Source organism: Gigantopelta aegis, chromosome 15 (genome assembly GCF_016097555.1).
Source record: "Gigantopelta aegis isolate Gae_Host chromosome 15, Gae_host_genome, whole genome shotgun sequence".
Classification (NCBI taxonomy): Eukaryota; Metazoa; Mollusca; class Gastropoda; order Neomphalida; family Peltospiridae; genus Gigantopelta; species Gigantopelta aegis.
Genome location: NC_054713.1, coordinates 32,643,522 through 32,660,454, shown reverse-complemented (window position 1 = coordinate 32,660,454; position 16,933 = coordinate 32,643,522). Strand labels below are relative to the sequence as shown.

General features: G+C 38.4%; 1 protein-coding gene across 1 annotated transcript in view; it reads left to right on the top strand.

Annotated features, from left to right (window-relative positions):
• Positions 1-16,933, top strand: part of LOC121389774 — a 31,954-nt gene that overhangs the window by 4,394 nt on the left and 10,627 nt on the right. The window contains exons 2-5 of the mRNA XM_041521422.1: positions 133-398; positions 1,702-1,782; positions 1,956-2,075; positions 3,845-3,901. Coding sequence (XP_041377356.1) covers positions 153-398; positions 1,702-1,782; positions 1,956-2,075; positions 3,845-3,901 — 504 coding nt within the window. The 5' untranslated portion in view covers positions 133-152. The remainder of the gene's footprint in view (positions 1-132; positions 399-1,701; positions 1,783-1,955; positions 2,076-3,844; positions 3,902-16,933) is intronic.

Sequence of the window (16,933 nt, the reverse complement as noted above, 5' to 3'; positions counted from 1 at the left end):
TTGACATTCAAAACGTTCAAGCCCTAAAAGAATATACATCATTGTCTACGATTCTACATCCATCCATCCATCCATCCATCCATCCATTCGTTTATTTATCCGTCCATCCATTTTGTTTCTTTTTTTTTCTAGACAATTAACAATTACGCGAGATGACGTCATCCTACACTATAATAGACAGTGTGGACAGGGCAAGAACTGCCGTCGAGGAACTGATGAAAGAAGACTACGTGTCAATTGACGCTGAAGGGGTTAACATGTCGAAGACAGGACCTCTAACTCTGCTACAAGTGGGCAAAAAGGACGGTCACGTCTTTCTCTTTGATGTGTTGACATGTCCTCAAATATTTAAAGATGGTGGATTACAGGACTTGTTAGAAGGCATACAAGTTCTGAAGGTGAGTCTTTCGCGGATACCATATACACGCAGTTCTGTATTAAGCAGGGTTAAAAACATTTCATTTGTGGAACTTGTCTTGAGAGTGGCAGTCTTCCTGCAGACATGCCAGAAAAGATGTATCGACATGGAGAGTGATAGTGCACCTTTAAAGAAAGCACCAGTTTTAAGTCACAACCTCGGGGCCGTTGCTAGGATGTTTTGGAGCGGGTGGGGTGGGGCAGAATTCTTGGAACGAACGAGCATGGAAGGCGCAGGACGCTGGTGTGTCCGGGGGACATCCCCCCGGAAATCTTTTAATCCAGAGGCTCTGAAATACTATGTTGCTGCCATATCAGGGAGGATACTGTATCCTTCCTCACGCCAGCCGACCGCCATTTCGCCATGGGCTAATGGAAATATCAGCAGCTGGCGAACAAAATATTTCCCGTATCCCCAAACTGGCGAAAAATGAAATCTGATATTTCAGGATAAAGGTACTTAAGTCAGTGTTTCTATCCGATCGACGTGACCTTTTGTCAAATCGCCATTTTCCGATTTTATTTTTCACGCACACCGTCATGTTTACAATGAGTTACGTTTGACTTCAGCCACACGTTTGCGTTGTTCACTCTCACTGAACGTAGTCCTGACATCTTATTAATTAAAGATTTTTTCTGTGGGCTTTTACACAATTTTCAGAAACATTTTGGTGTGCTACGATAATCAAGTTTCGTTTACATGAAGTCAGTGTACATTCAGTTTATCAGTTTATCACCCAAGATGTAATCGTTACGAAGAACCTGGGGCCTAATTCACAAAGCTCTCTTAGGCTCTGCTAGACAACAAAGCATCCTCTTTGCCAGTCTTTTTGCATTGCACTGCGAGATCGCAAAGTTGCGAGAGTTTAGTGAATTAGGCCTCTGATCACTTCCACTGCTTGTATAATCAGTCAAATTCAAACAAAGTTATTTATTTTTATTTGTTTCTTATAAAAAGAAGAATGGACAACTAATATTAATAAATGACAACTACTAGATAAGTGTAAACAACAAAAGATAGTAGTCACAGAATAGTAAACACCGTTTCTGATCTTCAGGTTACTAAATTTTGGAATGACTATAGTCAAAGATTGCAAATACGATAAAAGAGTATGTTTTCGTTGAGCAACTTGAAATTGAACAGTATTATTTATGGATGCATGTCTGCTAAATATTATACTGATATGGTATCAGTATGTTGATCTATAGTCCTTTCGATCAGGGAATATCGTTTAATATATATATATATTAGTCATTATTTTATTAGTTCATTTGTTCCACTAGGTGATGCACTCATCTTCCAACGACAGCACTTCACTGAAATGTCAGTTTGACATCTTGCTACAGAACGTCTTTGATACGCAGGTACATTTTGTCTTCTGATTGATTTTTATTCTGTCCCAGATCAGACCACATACAATACAACAAAACAAAACACGATTAAAGCTAAAGCTGGTGACATGTGACAATTATTTCACTCGGGAGATAATTTGATAATAACTGGTAACTCGTTTATTATCCTCTATTTAATGTCTTAGGTTGCAGATCGGCTGATAGAAGAGAACCAAGGGAGACAACTCCCACCCAAAGCAAAGTTACTTAGGTCTCACTACACAGATCACTTCCGGGTGACAGTTCATTCATCACGGTCCACTATAGTTCCTAATTGGGACACATGTTATGGGTCACATATTCACTTCTAGCAAATGGTGAAGAATTAAAACAATATGTATGCTTAATGGTAAGCCTTCTGGCTGTATTTTGCCCATGTTATTTTGTAATATTGTGCATCGACCTTTTGGGACATGGGTATATAGCGCAAGTGACAGCCGGAGTGAATCGGTTAATGAACCACCTATTCGGACCGGTACTACAGCCAGATGCGGTCGTATAGCAAAAAACTGAGACGGAAATGTTCTCAATTTTGGAGTGAAAATAAATGCTTATATAATGTATGTTTGCAATGGTGTATGTTGTTAGTGCCAACGAGAACCCGTTCTATGGGCAATCTTCGCTTGAAGTTGGGCAGTTTAACATGGGTTTCAATGGCAGATGACATCTGTGTAGTGAGACCATAATGTAAAACATGAAATTACTGTTTATCCCAAAATATATAAGTTTAGCAAGCCAAAATGAAAATGTACTAGTGTAGCATCCTTATAAAAGGTAATTACATCGATGTGGATTTCAGCCAAGTGTATGGGGGCCCTATTTGGGTAAATATTGCAAAACATGTCAATTTTATTTATTTTTCTTATTTTTCTTTTCTTTTTATTTTTTAGGGGTGTGTGTGTGTCAAAATGTATATTCTAGTATACTTACATGTAATAAATAAATTGATCTGAGTGTCTAACACTGAGTTTCTCATTGTAAAAGGTCAAAATTCAAGGTCACAAGGTCAATATCCAAATTCACCCTAATTTCTGTGATTTTGTGCATAATGATTTTTTTTCGAATGTACAGTCATAATGACACACAGTTTTGATGGTATTGTGAATATATAACATAGTATTCTACTATGAAAGTGGAATTTGTATCTGCCATTAATAATATGTGGATCTTCATGCTGAAATATACAGAAAAAAACAGGATTTCAACACTTCATTATGAAACAATTGTTGCCCATAGCAACAATTGATGGAAACTAATATTTTTAATGAACTCACTAGATAATTAGCTTCTTCTTGTATGTTCCCCATATCAGAACTACCAACAAGGTCATACATTACCATATAGTGGCTGTTTGTTTGATGACCATCTATTGTGTGGATGACCGAGGAGTAACAATGTGATATGAAGTTTTATTGGATGGTATGGTGCATCTATCTTTGGTGTATTGGTTAGAGTTCATAAGTTACATGGCTCTAGTATAGCTTTTCATGGTGTAAATGACCCAAATTATCAAACTGACTTCATACCAAGTTTGACAAAATCGGTCACTAGACTTTAAGGTCTCACTACACAGATCACTTCCGGGTGACAGTTCATTCATCACGGTCCACTATAGTTCCTAATTGGGACCACATGTTATGGGTCACATATTCACTTCTAGCAAATGGTGAAGAATTAAAACAATATGTATGCTTAATGGTAAGCCTTCTGGCTGTATTTTGCCATGTTATTTTGTAATATTGTGCATCGACCTTTTGGGACATGGGTATATAGCGCAAGTGACAGCCGGAGTGAATCGGTTAATGAACCACCTATTCGGACCGGTACTACAGCCAGATGCGGTCGTATAGCAAAAAACTGAGACGGAAATGTTCTCAATTTTGGAGTGAAAATAAATGCTTATATAATGTATGTTTGCAATGGTGTATGTTGTTAGTGCCAACGAGAACCCGTTCTATGGGCAATCTTCGCTTGAAGTTGGGCAGTTTAACATGGGTTTCAATGGCAGATGACATCTGTGTAGTGAGACCTTAACGTTTGTGAGAAATATGGCGTCGATGTATCTTCAATGAAGAAGAAAGATGACCTTGGGGTAAGCACTGAGTGGAGTAAGAATGTGTGTGTGTGTGTGCGTCGTACGGTTATATGGCGTCAGACATATGGTTAAAGACCACACAGATATTGAGCGAGGAAACCCGTTGTCGTCACTTCATGGGCTACTCTTTACAATAAGCAGCAAGGGATTTTTTATATACACCATCCCACAAACAGGGTAGTAGACAATGGCTGGAACGAGAAATAGCCCAATGGACCAACCGGCGGGGATCTATCCCAGACCGACCGCGCATCGAGCGAGCGTTTTACCACTGGGCTACGAATTATTTCGGAATGTTAAAAATATAATGTACTTGTGAAACAAACCAAAAAGGTATTTTTGATAATAATTCAATTGACTGGTTCTCCGGTGTGTATAATATGCAGCCATACCATTACGTGTTTTCTGGAGAAATTTGGGGACCAACTAATCTATTAAATTAAAAAGTACTCGAAACATTTAGACCGATTTTGTTTACCCAGCTACAAACCAATTGAGCAAAATTGAAACAAATGCCCTATGTGATTGCTGGAAATAGCTACATCGTTGTTTTTAGAGCATTGAATAAATTGCGTATGCACGTGTATATGCTACTCTTTGATTCTGCCAATGCCGCCTTCCTTTGAGGAAGTGTTGGAATCCAGTCCCAGCTGAATGCATCGCAGTTTTGGAATTTCGATTACGCCAATTTTGATTTTTAGAATGGTCCAAGTAGCGTACCCATTGCGTCCTAATGTACTGACATGACTCGCCCAAACGGCAAGTCAAAGAAAAATCCAAAGTGCACACCCTTAAACGTAACTCATGGATGATTTTTGTTTTTTTTAATTGTTAAAGGGACATTCCCGAGTTTGCTGCATTGTAAGATGTTTCCGACTAATAAAATATTTCTTCGATTAAACCTACATATTAAATATATTTTCTTGTTTAGAATATTAGTGTCTGTATATTCAATGTCTTTCTGGTCGTCTTAATATTTGTAAAAAGCAACTGGATTTTGTCTTCTAATAATTTCCTACGTACGAAAAAATATTTTTTAGGAAATAAAATGAAGTTTAACCTAGTACAAATATTACAACGATCAAAAACACGTTTAATATACAGCCACTAATATTTTATACCGAAAAAAATATATTTGATATGTAATTACAGACGTCAAAGAGTCTCTGTTAATCGACAACATCTTAAAAATTGCAGCAAACTCAGGAATGTCCCTTTAATTAATTTTATTCTTAAACCACACATGCCGTGATATTAAAATGAAATAACTAAATACTCTATATTAGCGACAACCATAATTTTTTTCTTTTTGAAAATATCTTAATGACATTTGGCACACTGACATATACTGTTAATGACATTAAGTCTTACTGATCTATGCATTACTAATTTTAGGGGTATAAGGTCCCACAAATGAGTTAAATTCATGGGCAGAAATTACCAAAGTTATCCATTAGTCAGTAAAATTCAAGTTACCAAGATGAGACTTTATATTTCTTGTGTTTTATTCTGTTCTTCTTCAGTTCCACTGTCTGTAAATAATTAATATATATGACTATTAATTATAATACTCCCTTTTAAAGCATAAAATCCATTAAAATGAGATAATTATATGCTATTTGATTTGTATCTTAATATATGCATGAGTTCGTAGCGTGAGATATTGCGCGACTTTGGGAGCGCAATATCGTGGTGTGGCTGAACGAGTGGCATATATCCACATACAAACCAAATAACCTTTTTATTATTTATGTACATCACTCATAATTTATATGTGCATCAAATGATGTACAAAATATAAATAATGGAACAATTGGGCTTATGACGCCTGTGGCTAGTCTGACTGATCTACTAGCACACTCCTGTAGCCTAGTCGGGATCTACAGTCTCTTAAAAGCATGGTAGATCATACACTGACTGAATGGAAAACAGTGCAGACACTGATCATAGTGTGCAAGTCAAATTATTGTGTTTATAAAATACTGGAATATGCCACTTGAGCATATACAGTATACAGTCAAACCTGCCATTAGCAGCCACCAACGGATGGGTCAAATAGTGGCCTCCTATTGAAAGTGTACATGGTCATGGATAGACGTACAGATGGAAATAGACAGAACAAGCTGGGGCCCGTTTCACCAACTTCGTACAATAAAAATATTCTTACGAAGATTTCTATAAATTTACTTCACACATCAATGTGATACATTAATGCTACACATTTTCACCGACATATATGGGTCATTGTATATGAACAAATCCACCAAATATTTTTCAGAAGCGGGCGCTAATGGCAACTGCGCAGTAAATATTAGTTTGGCACTCACGAATTTCTTAGTCGTACGAAGTTTAGTGAAACAAGCCCCTGAAGAGCAAATCAACAAGTAACAAGCAAACCAACAAGTGACTGTTAACTGTAACATTTGGCTAGGTTGGCGCTACTGGTAGTCGTAGTACTGAATAGCCATAACTAATGTTTTACAAATAATGTCTGTTTTCATATTAGCAGTTCATTTTTACTACTAATTTCCAGCTCGGTAGCGCCAACCGAGAAATGACAACTGAAAAATCTTGATTGCTACCTTCGACCACTAATTCCAGATCTCCAGCTTCATAATCATCGGATAATTTGTATACATATACTGCTATGTCGTCATCGTAGATAACCGGCCTCGGTGGCGTCGTGGCAGGCCATCGGTCTACAGGCTGGTAGGTACTGGGTTCGGATCCCAGTCGAGGCATGGGATTTTTAATCCAGATACCGACTCCAAACCCTGAGTGAGTGCTCCGCAAGGCTCAATGGGTAGGTGTAAACCACTTGCACTGACCAGTGATCCATAACTGGTTCAACAAAGGCCATGGTTTGTGCTATCCTGCCTGTGGGAAGCGCAAATAAAAGATCCCTTGCTGCTAATCGGAAGAGTAGCCCATGTAGTGGCGACAGCGGGTTTCCTCTCAAAATCTGTGTGGTCCTTAACCATATGTCTGACGCCATATAACCGTAAATAAAATGTGTTGAGTGCGTCGTTAAATAAAACATTTCTTTCTTTCATCGTAGATAACGTTGTACCATGCTATGTGCCCAGGTAGGCTACTGTCGAAATGACCCTTCCGCAAAATCGAGTCCTTTTATTATCAACCATGTGATAATGAATGATGTCTCTACCACAGAATATGTTCTCGTGTTGACCTGAGGCTGAAGTAATTTTCAAAGTTTTATTAATATTTTTACATTTTCCGAAAGTTTCGCAACATTGTACTACATACCTTTCTCACTGAACTGGAAACTCTTTTTATCCGCTTGCTGTCCCAACACTGTTTTCCGGAATGTTAACTGAGATTTCAGGGGTTTTTTCAATGTCAGATTTCACTGTCTTTAATTGGGAGTCAACAGTTTCTGGGTTTTGCCAGTCCGTAATACAAGATGGTGTTTGTCAATGTTTCTTGTTTTTTGTAGTTGTTGTGTTCTTTTTTCTCAATTGCTTGTCGCTTCTTCTTCAGTGTCTCTTGTCTACATTGTTGAATACTTTTTGTTCTGTCAATAAATTTCTTCCTTATTTCTATTCCCTCTTTTCTGGATTCATCTAACAGCTTTATTTTGTCCTCTTTTGGCAACGAGTTAATCCATTCTTCTGTTTGGTTCAAGCTGAACATGATGTAACATTCATTACATAGGGTTGATGCTATCGGCCTGAATCTAGTAAGTGCAGCTAGCAGTGAAAACACTCTCTCAGGGAATTTGTTGTCACGAGGTGCAGACCGTGTTTCTGAAAACATGGTGTCATCAACATCCGAAAATTTTCCACCTATTAAATGGTCACCAACAGCTTTTATAATGAGTGTATGCCAGGCTGCAAGTACCTGCTGAAGAAGAGACAACGTCTGTCAAATACATCATCCTTCTGGCAATGGAACATTGCTACCACATAAAATGTCTGTCGAATTTTCCATATCATGTTCAAGGAATGACAGTAAACTCTGATAAATAGAGTTTGCTCTTTCAAGTGACCAGTCCTTATCTTCCATTGCACGCCAGAATGGAGCAGTGACTAACTTGGAACAAATACCCAACGCTTTTAGCACAGCCAAATGGAATGTTTCTTTCATATCATAATACACAGCTTTCTTTTGCCTATTTAAGGGAGTGATGACCTCAAAGAATTTAATAATATCATCTGCCAGGTACAAGACTATCTCTGCATTATAAAACAAAATGTTGAATCTATTACCTCTGAAACGCTCCAGAAGGGAAGCACTACTTTTCTTTCTATTACTTTCTGTATCCTTGTCATTCATAAATGTTCTGAAGTCCGAATAACATCCACTCTTATCACCGCCGCGAGCTAGTGTCTTGCAAGCAGTCCTTACTAACCAGATACTGCTGCTTTTACCTTTATGTGTAAACATCTTTGTCTCTGAATTGGCATCAGCACCTAAGTCATTTTCTTTCATGTTCTCTTCAAAAATTTTAGTAACTTTGTCGGCTAGTTCAGCAAAATTTACAAGAATATGCAAGCCACAATAGAAGTTGTTCATATTGGAAACTGACTCCTGTTTGAGTAACATGGTGGCAAAATTTCTTTACGATAAGACTTTAGTAGCTCGTGGAATTTCTTTTCTGTTGCTGCACGGTTGGACATTGTGTTCTTTATATTTGACAAAATGTCATTGCCGACATTTGTACTGGCATATTCACTGATATCTTCAACTATGTTTTTCAATGTTTCTAAACAGTTTTCAGAACTCTTATTCCTCGTGTCTTTCAAACCTAAAACCCAAGTCTTGTCTGTTGAATCCCTAATTGAAAATACCTCATAACAGTCTCCATGTTTTCGAGTTTCATCTGATTGCAATATTGTTTCTTTTACATTTTCCAGTTTTTCAGACATTTGCATATATGATATACTAGCTCTCTGGTCGCCAATTCTGTTAATTGTGGTCAATGGTGGTAAAGGTGATATACTTTTCCCACAGAGCTGAGATACATCTTTTATAACATTATCAACATGATGGACTCCTACCCTTTGACTCAATAAATTCATTACACAAAGTTGCATTTCAGTAGTGTAACATTCCTTATCTTCATCATACGTTGATATAATATTAATGGTGTTATCATTAAGTAATGATTTTGTGTATGTAATATTTTCATTAAGCAGCTTGTTTTCATCTCTTAGAGTGCTGCATTCATTATTACGTTTCTCATTAAAAATATTGAACTTGGTCCTTTGAAATTCAATATCACTTTTTAGTTTATTGTTCTCACTTTCTAACTTCTTAAAGTGCTGTGCCAGACCATACACTAAAATTTCAAATTCCACAATTAAATGCTTTCTTAATTCATTGCAATAATATTTTACACTGATATGTAAATCAATAATTACGAAAATGCCCATAAAAGTATTAAAACATCACTCCCGTAGAACACTGCCGGAAACGACCGAGTAAAATTCTCGGTAAAAACATTTGCCTGTAAATAGCCGTGACGTCACGAAGGGAACGCGCTTCACAGAAACCTACCACGAGATGACTTCCAGCGCAAGCGAAAGTGGGACCGACAGGGACTGCCAAGCTCATTGATCATGCGATTCTTCTTTCGATGATGAATAGTGTAGTAATGACGACTGGACTAATATTTGTGCAACACAACAAATAATGCCTTATCAGTTTGAACCTGGAACATCTTCCGACGAACCACCGGCCTGACAGATGATGATGAAAATGGTCGTGGAGACAGCTTACCACTAATTTACAACTTGTATTCTTGTTTTGTTCTTTAGCTTTTCGTGCGAATTATTTTGCTACACTGTATGTTCTAATACTATGATGTAGTAGAAAAGACGATAAATAACTCTTGAATTCTACGAGTCAAGTGGACCCGATATCGGCAATTTTAAGAAATAAACAAAAACGACTTTTAGTCCGTCCCATCCCTCTATGAAGATGTTTTTTTGTGTGAATAATTTCAGTTTTAGTTTGACGTAAAAAAAAGAAAAAGTAAGTGTTTTGGAAATAACAAAACAATACTATTTTTTGTGTGCAGTTGTGAAAACAGTCTGCTCAGAAATAAATAACTTATAGCACATTCCATAGTATGAAAAAAGGTTTTCTCTGTGGGAAGGTATAGTAAAATTAATTTAATGTATTTATAGTCTGTTTTACAGGGAATGCCTTTTTTCATACTATGAAATTTACAAGTCATTTATTTCTGACCCGATTGTTTTCTAAGATGCATACAAAATTAGCTCTTTTTTTCTTCTTTTTTTTTTACAAAAAAACCCTACATTTTTGTAGGATGGGACTGACTAGGCTATAGATACTTACTTGTCTGTACTTTATTGTTTTAATGTTCTCGAACTGTAAAGAAAAATCTCACAAATGAACGTGATGCAAACGACAACAAATCGGATCTCGATGATTGCACGAACTGTGCATGAGAAAACAAACTGACCGGAGTTGAAAGCATAACGCAATTTGGGACATTGAAGATATGCACCCCAAGGCCGTTTCGGTGTGGATGGCGTCGGCTTGTTGTCATTTGTTTTGTGTCGCAGAAAAACTGTTGGTACAGCATCTTTTTTTAAAAGCCATAACACATGGCATTCCCATATCTCGCTTAAGCCGACAAGCCAGTTCGGACGAATCGAAACTAAAGTGTCTGCTGTCGCAACGGTCTCCGGCATTTTCTTCCTGTCCAGTATTCCCACGTTGTTTTAATCAAGTTCACACACAGCTTTCTCACAGCAACATTACTAGAATATGCGTGAAAACTAAATTTATCGGCTTTTGTATTGCTACAGCCACCAACAACACACCGTTTAACCATAATAAACACAAAATAAGCAATGAACAATGGCGCTGACTATCGAAAGGAGTTCCCTTCGTGACGTCACGGATCAAATCTTACGGAAATTCTCGAAACGAATTCAGCTGGTTCTGTTTTTCAGGAGAATATTTTTAAATGGAAAATATACCAGTATATAATTTTTTTACATTTTTTTTTTTAATTTTCTAATCATATTAAATAATATCATGATTGATATAGCTCAATACATCATACATCTGGAACAGCACTTTAAGACATTTTTGCATTGTATCTATTTTCTGTTGCAAGCATTTTGAATTTTTCCTGAGATCACTTCCATAATTTTACGTTAATTAATGATTTTCAACTCGGACATTAACTGACCACACCTTGCACTTTTCTTTTCAATAACACATTGTTTTGATGTACACTGTTGTTTCAATATGCTTTTTTCCTTTTTTAATTGACTATTTTTGGATTCAATAGTTTCTGTTTTGTTATCTTTAAAGTCAAGTCCGGATCTCAAACTTTCACTTGTGGAATTTAAGGATTCAACTTCTGCTTTATGTGAAAACTCTGTAAATGTTTCTGTCTCTGTCTTTTTAGTAATAACATGATATTTTTTCTTAAAAAATGGTTCACTTAATAATGCATCTTTTTTCACTCTACGTATCGATTTCAATTTATTTTTTTCAATATCGAGATATCCCTTCTTAATGATGATACATTACATTTAAAAAGGTCTGCAAGTTCAATGAATGTAATTTCAGTTTTCGAAATTGTATTGTATATCTCTAAAACGTTGCCATTTGTTAATTTTTCAAATGTTCCACGTTCAAGTCCAAATGTAAGGTTACACAAATTGTTTATTTTTTCGAGGATAAGTTCTTCTGCCATATTTGTTTACAGGTATTTATTTGTGATACAATTTGGTTGAAACAATGTTGCCTGTACTAATGGTTTGTGTAGCAAAATCAACTTTTACATGCAAGTAGTAAGGAGGCCTGTATAGCCTCATGACCTACTTTCCGTGACCTTGACCTTGATGACGTCACGTGACCTCGTCCTACTGGCCCATTTAGACTGTCCTTGACCTTGATGACGTCACGGACTACTGTGCCGTGTGCAACGTCCTACTGGCCCTGACCTACTTAGACTGACCGTGACCTACTTAGACTGGCCTACTGTGCAGTGTACAACGTCCTACTGACCCGACCCTGACCTACTTAGACCGGCCCCTGACCTACTTAGACTAACACGAAAGAGTATAAAAAGGCTAGATACGGTTTCATTGTCATTCGCTCGCCGAAAACGATCAGATCTACGTTCAATCCAGAGATGGCCTGTTCCACAAGTGATGAAGCGAGATGTCGTCTAGAACTTGGAACTAACGTCTACGTGGTGGCCATGTTATGGAAAGGGGACACTGCTATTCACATAAGGAAATTTGACAGTGACAAGGGGAAAACTTTCCCCACCAAGCGAGGTATTGTCCTTAGTCTTAAACAGTGGATCGAACTGTGTGGATGTAAAAGCCAAATTGACGAAACGATTTCAGCATTAAACCAGGGGAAAGACGAAACATTGTTCAGACACCTTGGTGTCAACGTCCATGTCAGTGTCGACAAGAACTTTGCTGGGGTGGACCTGCGTCAGTGGTGGTGGTGTGAAGAAACTAAATCCGTGAAACCTTCGAAGAAGGGAATATTCCTTTCTCTACAACAATGGGAGAAATTGAAAGGCTGTTTCACAGTCATGTGTGACTTTGTACCAGAGCTGAACTCGATTGTGCCCTGCGCCATGCAAGACGACCATCAAAACCAGATGGGATTTCTTCAGTGTAACTTCTGCAACCCTAACGAGTGTCACCAGTGGTGAACGAGTTTTGTTTTGGATGAAGGTATAAAAGAATGGATTTATGGTTTACACTTCATTTGCTTTGCGACTGTGCTAGAGAACAGACGTGTTTTATGATTCTGACATTCTTGTGTCTTGTTGCACTCTATCTGGAACGAAGAAGATGGCATCGGGATATTCGATCAGTCTTAGTAGCAGCAGCAGCAGCGACGAGGACGACGTCTTGGTCTGCAAATGTTCAGAAAGACATACAATCAAATGTGTGACTAGCAAACCTGAAGAACAGTTCATGGATCAAGCGGATGCTACACGTGACAATATGGATGAAGATGGTGAAATCAAAGAAGCCACAGATCAAACAGATGCCGCCCGTGACACAGACGTTACCTGTTCTGTCATCATCCCGAAATGAGACATTTCTATGCCCGGATGCTGACGTATGCTCGGTGGCCCATACAATTACGTCAAAAACCAAAAGAACTTGCCAAGGCCGGTTTCTTCTACACGGGAGATCACGATGCCGTCGTCTGTTACTGTTGCGGACTACGTGCCTACCGATGGCAGAGAATGGACGACCCAGTGATGGAACATTACAGACTGTCCCCGAGATGCCCCCATGTGAACAATGTGTTCAGACATTATCAGTTTTAAACACGCGTGAGACAAATGTTTTTGTCACTATGTTTTGTCATATATTTTATGTACTACATTTTTGTTGTTTAGTAATAAAATTGTGTGTTGTATCCTTTTGTTATTTATAAATAGCATGACTTTGTGACATGTATGTTAGTTGAGAACTATGTCTCGGTGGGAAAGGTACCTAGAGTCTATTTACTACGATGCAAAGCACCCTGGGAGTTATGCAGGTCCTAGTAAACTGTATCAAGCTGTTAAAGCAGAGGGTAAATTTAACATTCCTCTGACACGTATTAAATCATGGTTGAAAGGTCAAGAGACCTATACCATGACACATCAAGTGAGGCGAAAGTTTCCACGTAATACCTATGTTGTGGAAGGGTTAGACAGTCACTGGCAATCCGATCTAATGACAGATGTTGTTAACATGCTTTTAGTAGTCAAGTGCGAACGACTTCGCGTCCAGCGCTGAGGGTACGTCGTTCGTATCTCATGTGGGGAAATTATATTTTTCTATTATTTTTTAAACCAAAATAATAATTTATAGTTTGTTTTTATTTTACTTATTTACTTACTTATTTATTTGTTTATTTATTTATTATGTTACGATTTTTTTTCAAGCATCCTCTAATAACCCTGTGGGGACGGGACGTAGCTCAGTGTTCCCTTGATGTGGGTCGGTCTGGTATATATCCAGCCAATGCTCCACAACTGGACAACGGTATGTACTATCCTGTTTGTGGGATGGTGTAGGATCCCTTGCTGCTAATAAAAAAAAAGTAGCCCATGCAGTGGCGACAGCGGGTTTTCTCAATCAATATCTGCGTGGTCCTTAACCATATGTCCGTATAACCGTAAATAAAATGTGTTGAGTGCGTCGTTAAATAAAACATTTCTTTCTTTCTTGTATAACCATAAATAAAATATGTTGAGTAAATAAAACATTTCCTTCCTCGTAAAATAAAGATTAATTGAACACAAATATTTTATTTTGTTTTAGCCATAGGAAAAGAAAGACATATTTGTCTCGAAGAAAGGAATGTTTGTTAAGAAGAAAGGCATATGTATTAAGGAGAAGAAAGGAATAATTGTTAAGGAGAAGAAAGGGATGTGTGTGTGTGGATGTGTGTGTGTGTGTGTGTGTGTGTGTGTGTGTGTGTGTGTGTGTGTGTGAAAGAGAGTGAAACATCCCCAGCCCATTGCTTTGAAGAAAGAACGCGTGACTGCAACTGAACGCTCCGACCTAAACTATCATCTTTTAACTGCATTTTACCGATCTGAAACGGAAACAACAACAACAACAACAAAGTGGTACGGGTTGGAAAGCCCCGAAACGGCAGAAGCATTTCTAAATAAGCTATAAAAGGAACACTGTGGGTCAGATATCGTCATTTCATTTAGAGTCGTCATGCAGAGCACATGTTCAGAATGTGGTTTCACATTCTCGAGGAGAGACGCCATGTTAAGACATTTTCAACAAAAACATGCTAAAGGTCTACCACCACCACCACCACCACCACCACCACCACCACCACAGCAGCAGCCACCACCACCACCACCACCACCACCACCACAGCAGCAGCCACCACCACCACCACCACCACCACCACCACAGCAGCCACCACCACCACCACCACCACCACAGCAGCAGCAGCATCCCCTAAGATTGCTACATCCCTTCACCATGATCGTGTCGGGACCCACGTCGTGTGGAAAGACATTTTTGGTATACAAATTGTTGAGAGATGGTAAAATCCAGCTAAAAGATCATAGTTTAGGTCGGAGCGTTCAGTTGCAGTCACGCGTTCTTTCTTCAAAGCAATGGGCTGGGGATGTTTCACTCTCTTTCACACACACACACACACACACACACACACACACACACACACACACACACACACATCCACACACACATCCCTTTCTTCTCCTTAACAATTATTCCTTTCTTCTCCTTAATACATATGCCTTTCTTCTTAACAAACATTCCTTTCTTCGAGACAAATATGTCTTTCTTTTCCTATGGCTAAAACAAAATAAAATATTTGTGTTCAATTAATCTTTATTTTACGAGGAAGGAAATGTTTTATTTACTCAACATATTTTATTTATGGTTATACAAGAAAGAAAGAAATGTTTTATTTAACGACGCACTCAACACATTTTATTTACGGTTATACGGACATATGGTTAAGGACCACGCAGATATTGATTGAGAAAACCCGCTGTCGCCACTGCATGGGCTACTTTTTTTTTTATTAGCAGCAAGGGATCCTACACCATCCCACAAACAGGATAGTACATACCGTTGTCCAGTTGTGGAGCATTGGCTGGATATATACCAGACCGACCCACATCAAGGGAACACTGAGCTACGTCCCGTCCCCACAGGGTTATTAGAGGATGCTTGAAAAAAAATCGTAACATAATAAATAAATAAACAAATAAATAAGTAAGTAAATAAGTAAAATAAAAACAAACTATAAATTATTATTTTGGTTTAAAAAATAATAGAAAAATATAATTTCCCCACATGAGATACCAACGACGTACCCTCAGCGCTGGACGCGAAGTCGTTCGCACTTGACTACTAAAAGCATGTTAACAACATCTGTCATTAGATCGGATTGCCAGTGACTGTCTAACCCTTCCACAACATAGGTATTACGTGGAAACTTTCGCCTCACTTGATGTGTCATGGTATAGGTCTCTTGACCTTTCAACCATGATTTAATACGTGTCAGAGGAATGTTAAATTTACCCTCTGCTTTAACAGCTTGATACAGTTTACTAGGACCTGCATAACTCCCAGGGTGCTTTGCATCGTAGTAAATAGACTCTAGGTACCTTTCCCACCGAGACATAGTTCTCAACTAACATACATGTCACAAAGTCATGCTATTTATAAATAACAAAAGGATACAACACACAATTTTATTACTAAACAACAAAAATGTAGTACATAAAATATATGACAAAACATAGTGACAAAAACATTTGTCTCACGCGTGTTTAAAACTGATAATGTCTGAACACATTGTTCACATGGGGGCATCTCGGGGACAGTCTGTAATGTTCCATCACTGGGTCGTCCATTCTCTGCCATCGGTAGGCACGTAGTCCGCAACAGTAACAGACGACGGCATCGTGATCTCCCGTGTAGAAGAAACCGGCCTTGGCAAGTTCTTTTGGTTTTTGACGTAATTGTATGGGCCACCGAGCATACGTCAGCATCCGGGCATAGAAATGTCTCATTTCGGGATGATGACAGAACAGGTAACGTCTCGAACAGCAGTCTTCTTCATCCCAGGCAGCGTCTGTGTCACGGGCGGCATCTGTTTGATCTGTGGCTTCTTTGATTTCACCATCTTCATCCATATTGTCACGTGTAGCATCCGCTTGATCCATGAACTGTTCTTCAGGTTTGCTAGTCACACATTTGATTGTATGTCTTTCTGAACATTTGCAGACCAAGACGTCGTCCTCGTCGCTGCTGCTGCTGCTACTAAGACTGATCGAATATCCCGATGCCATCTTCTTCGTTCCAGATAGAGTGCAACAAGACACAAGAATGTCAGAATCATAAAACACGTCTGTTCTCTAGCACAGTCGCAAAGCAAATGAAGTGTAAACCATAAATCCATTCTTTTATACCTTCATCCAAAACAAAACTCGTTCACCACTGGTGACACTCGTTAGGGTTGCAGAAGTTACACTGAAGAAATCCCATCTGG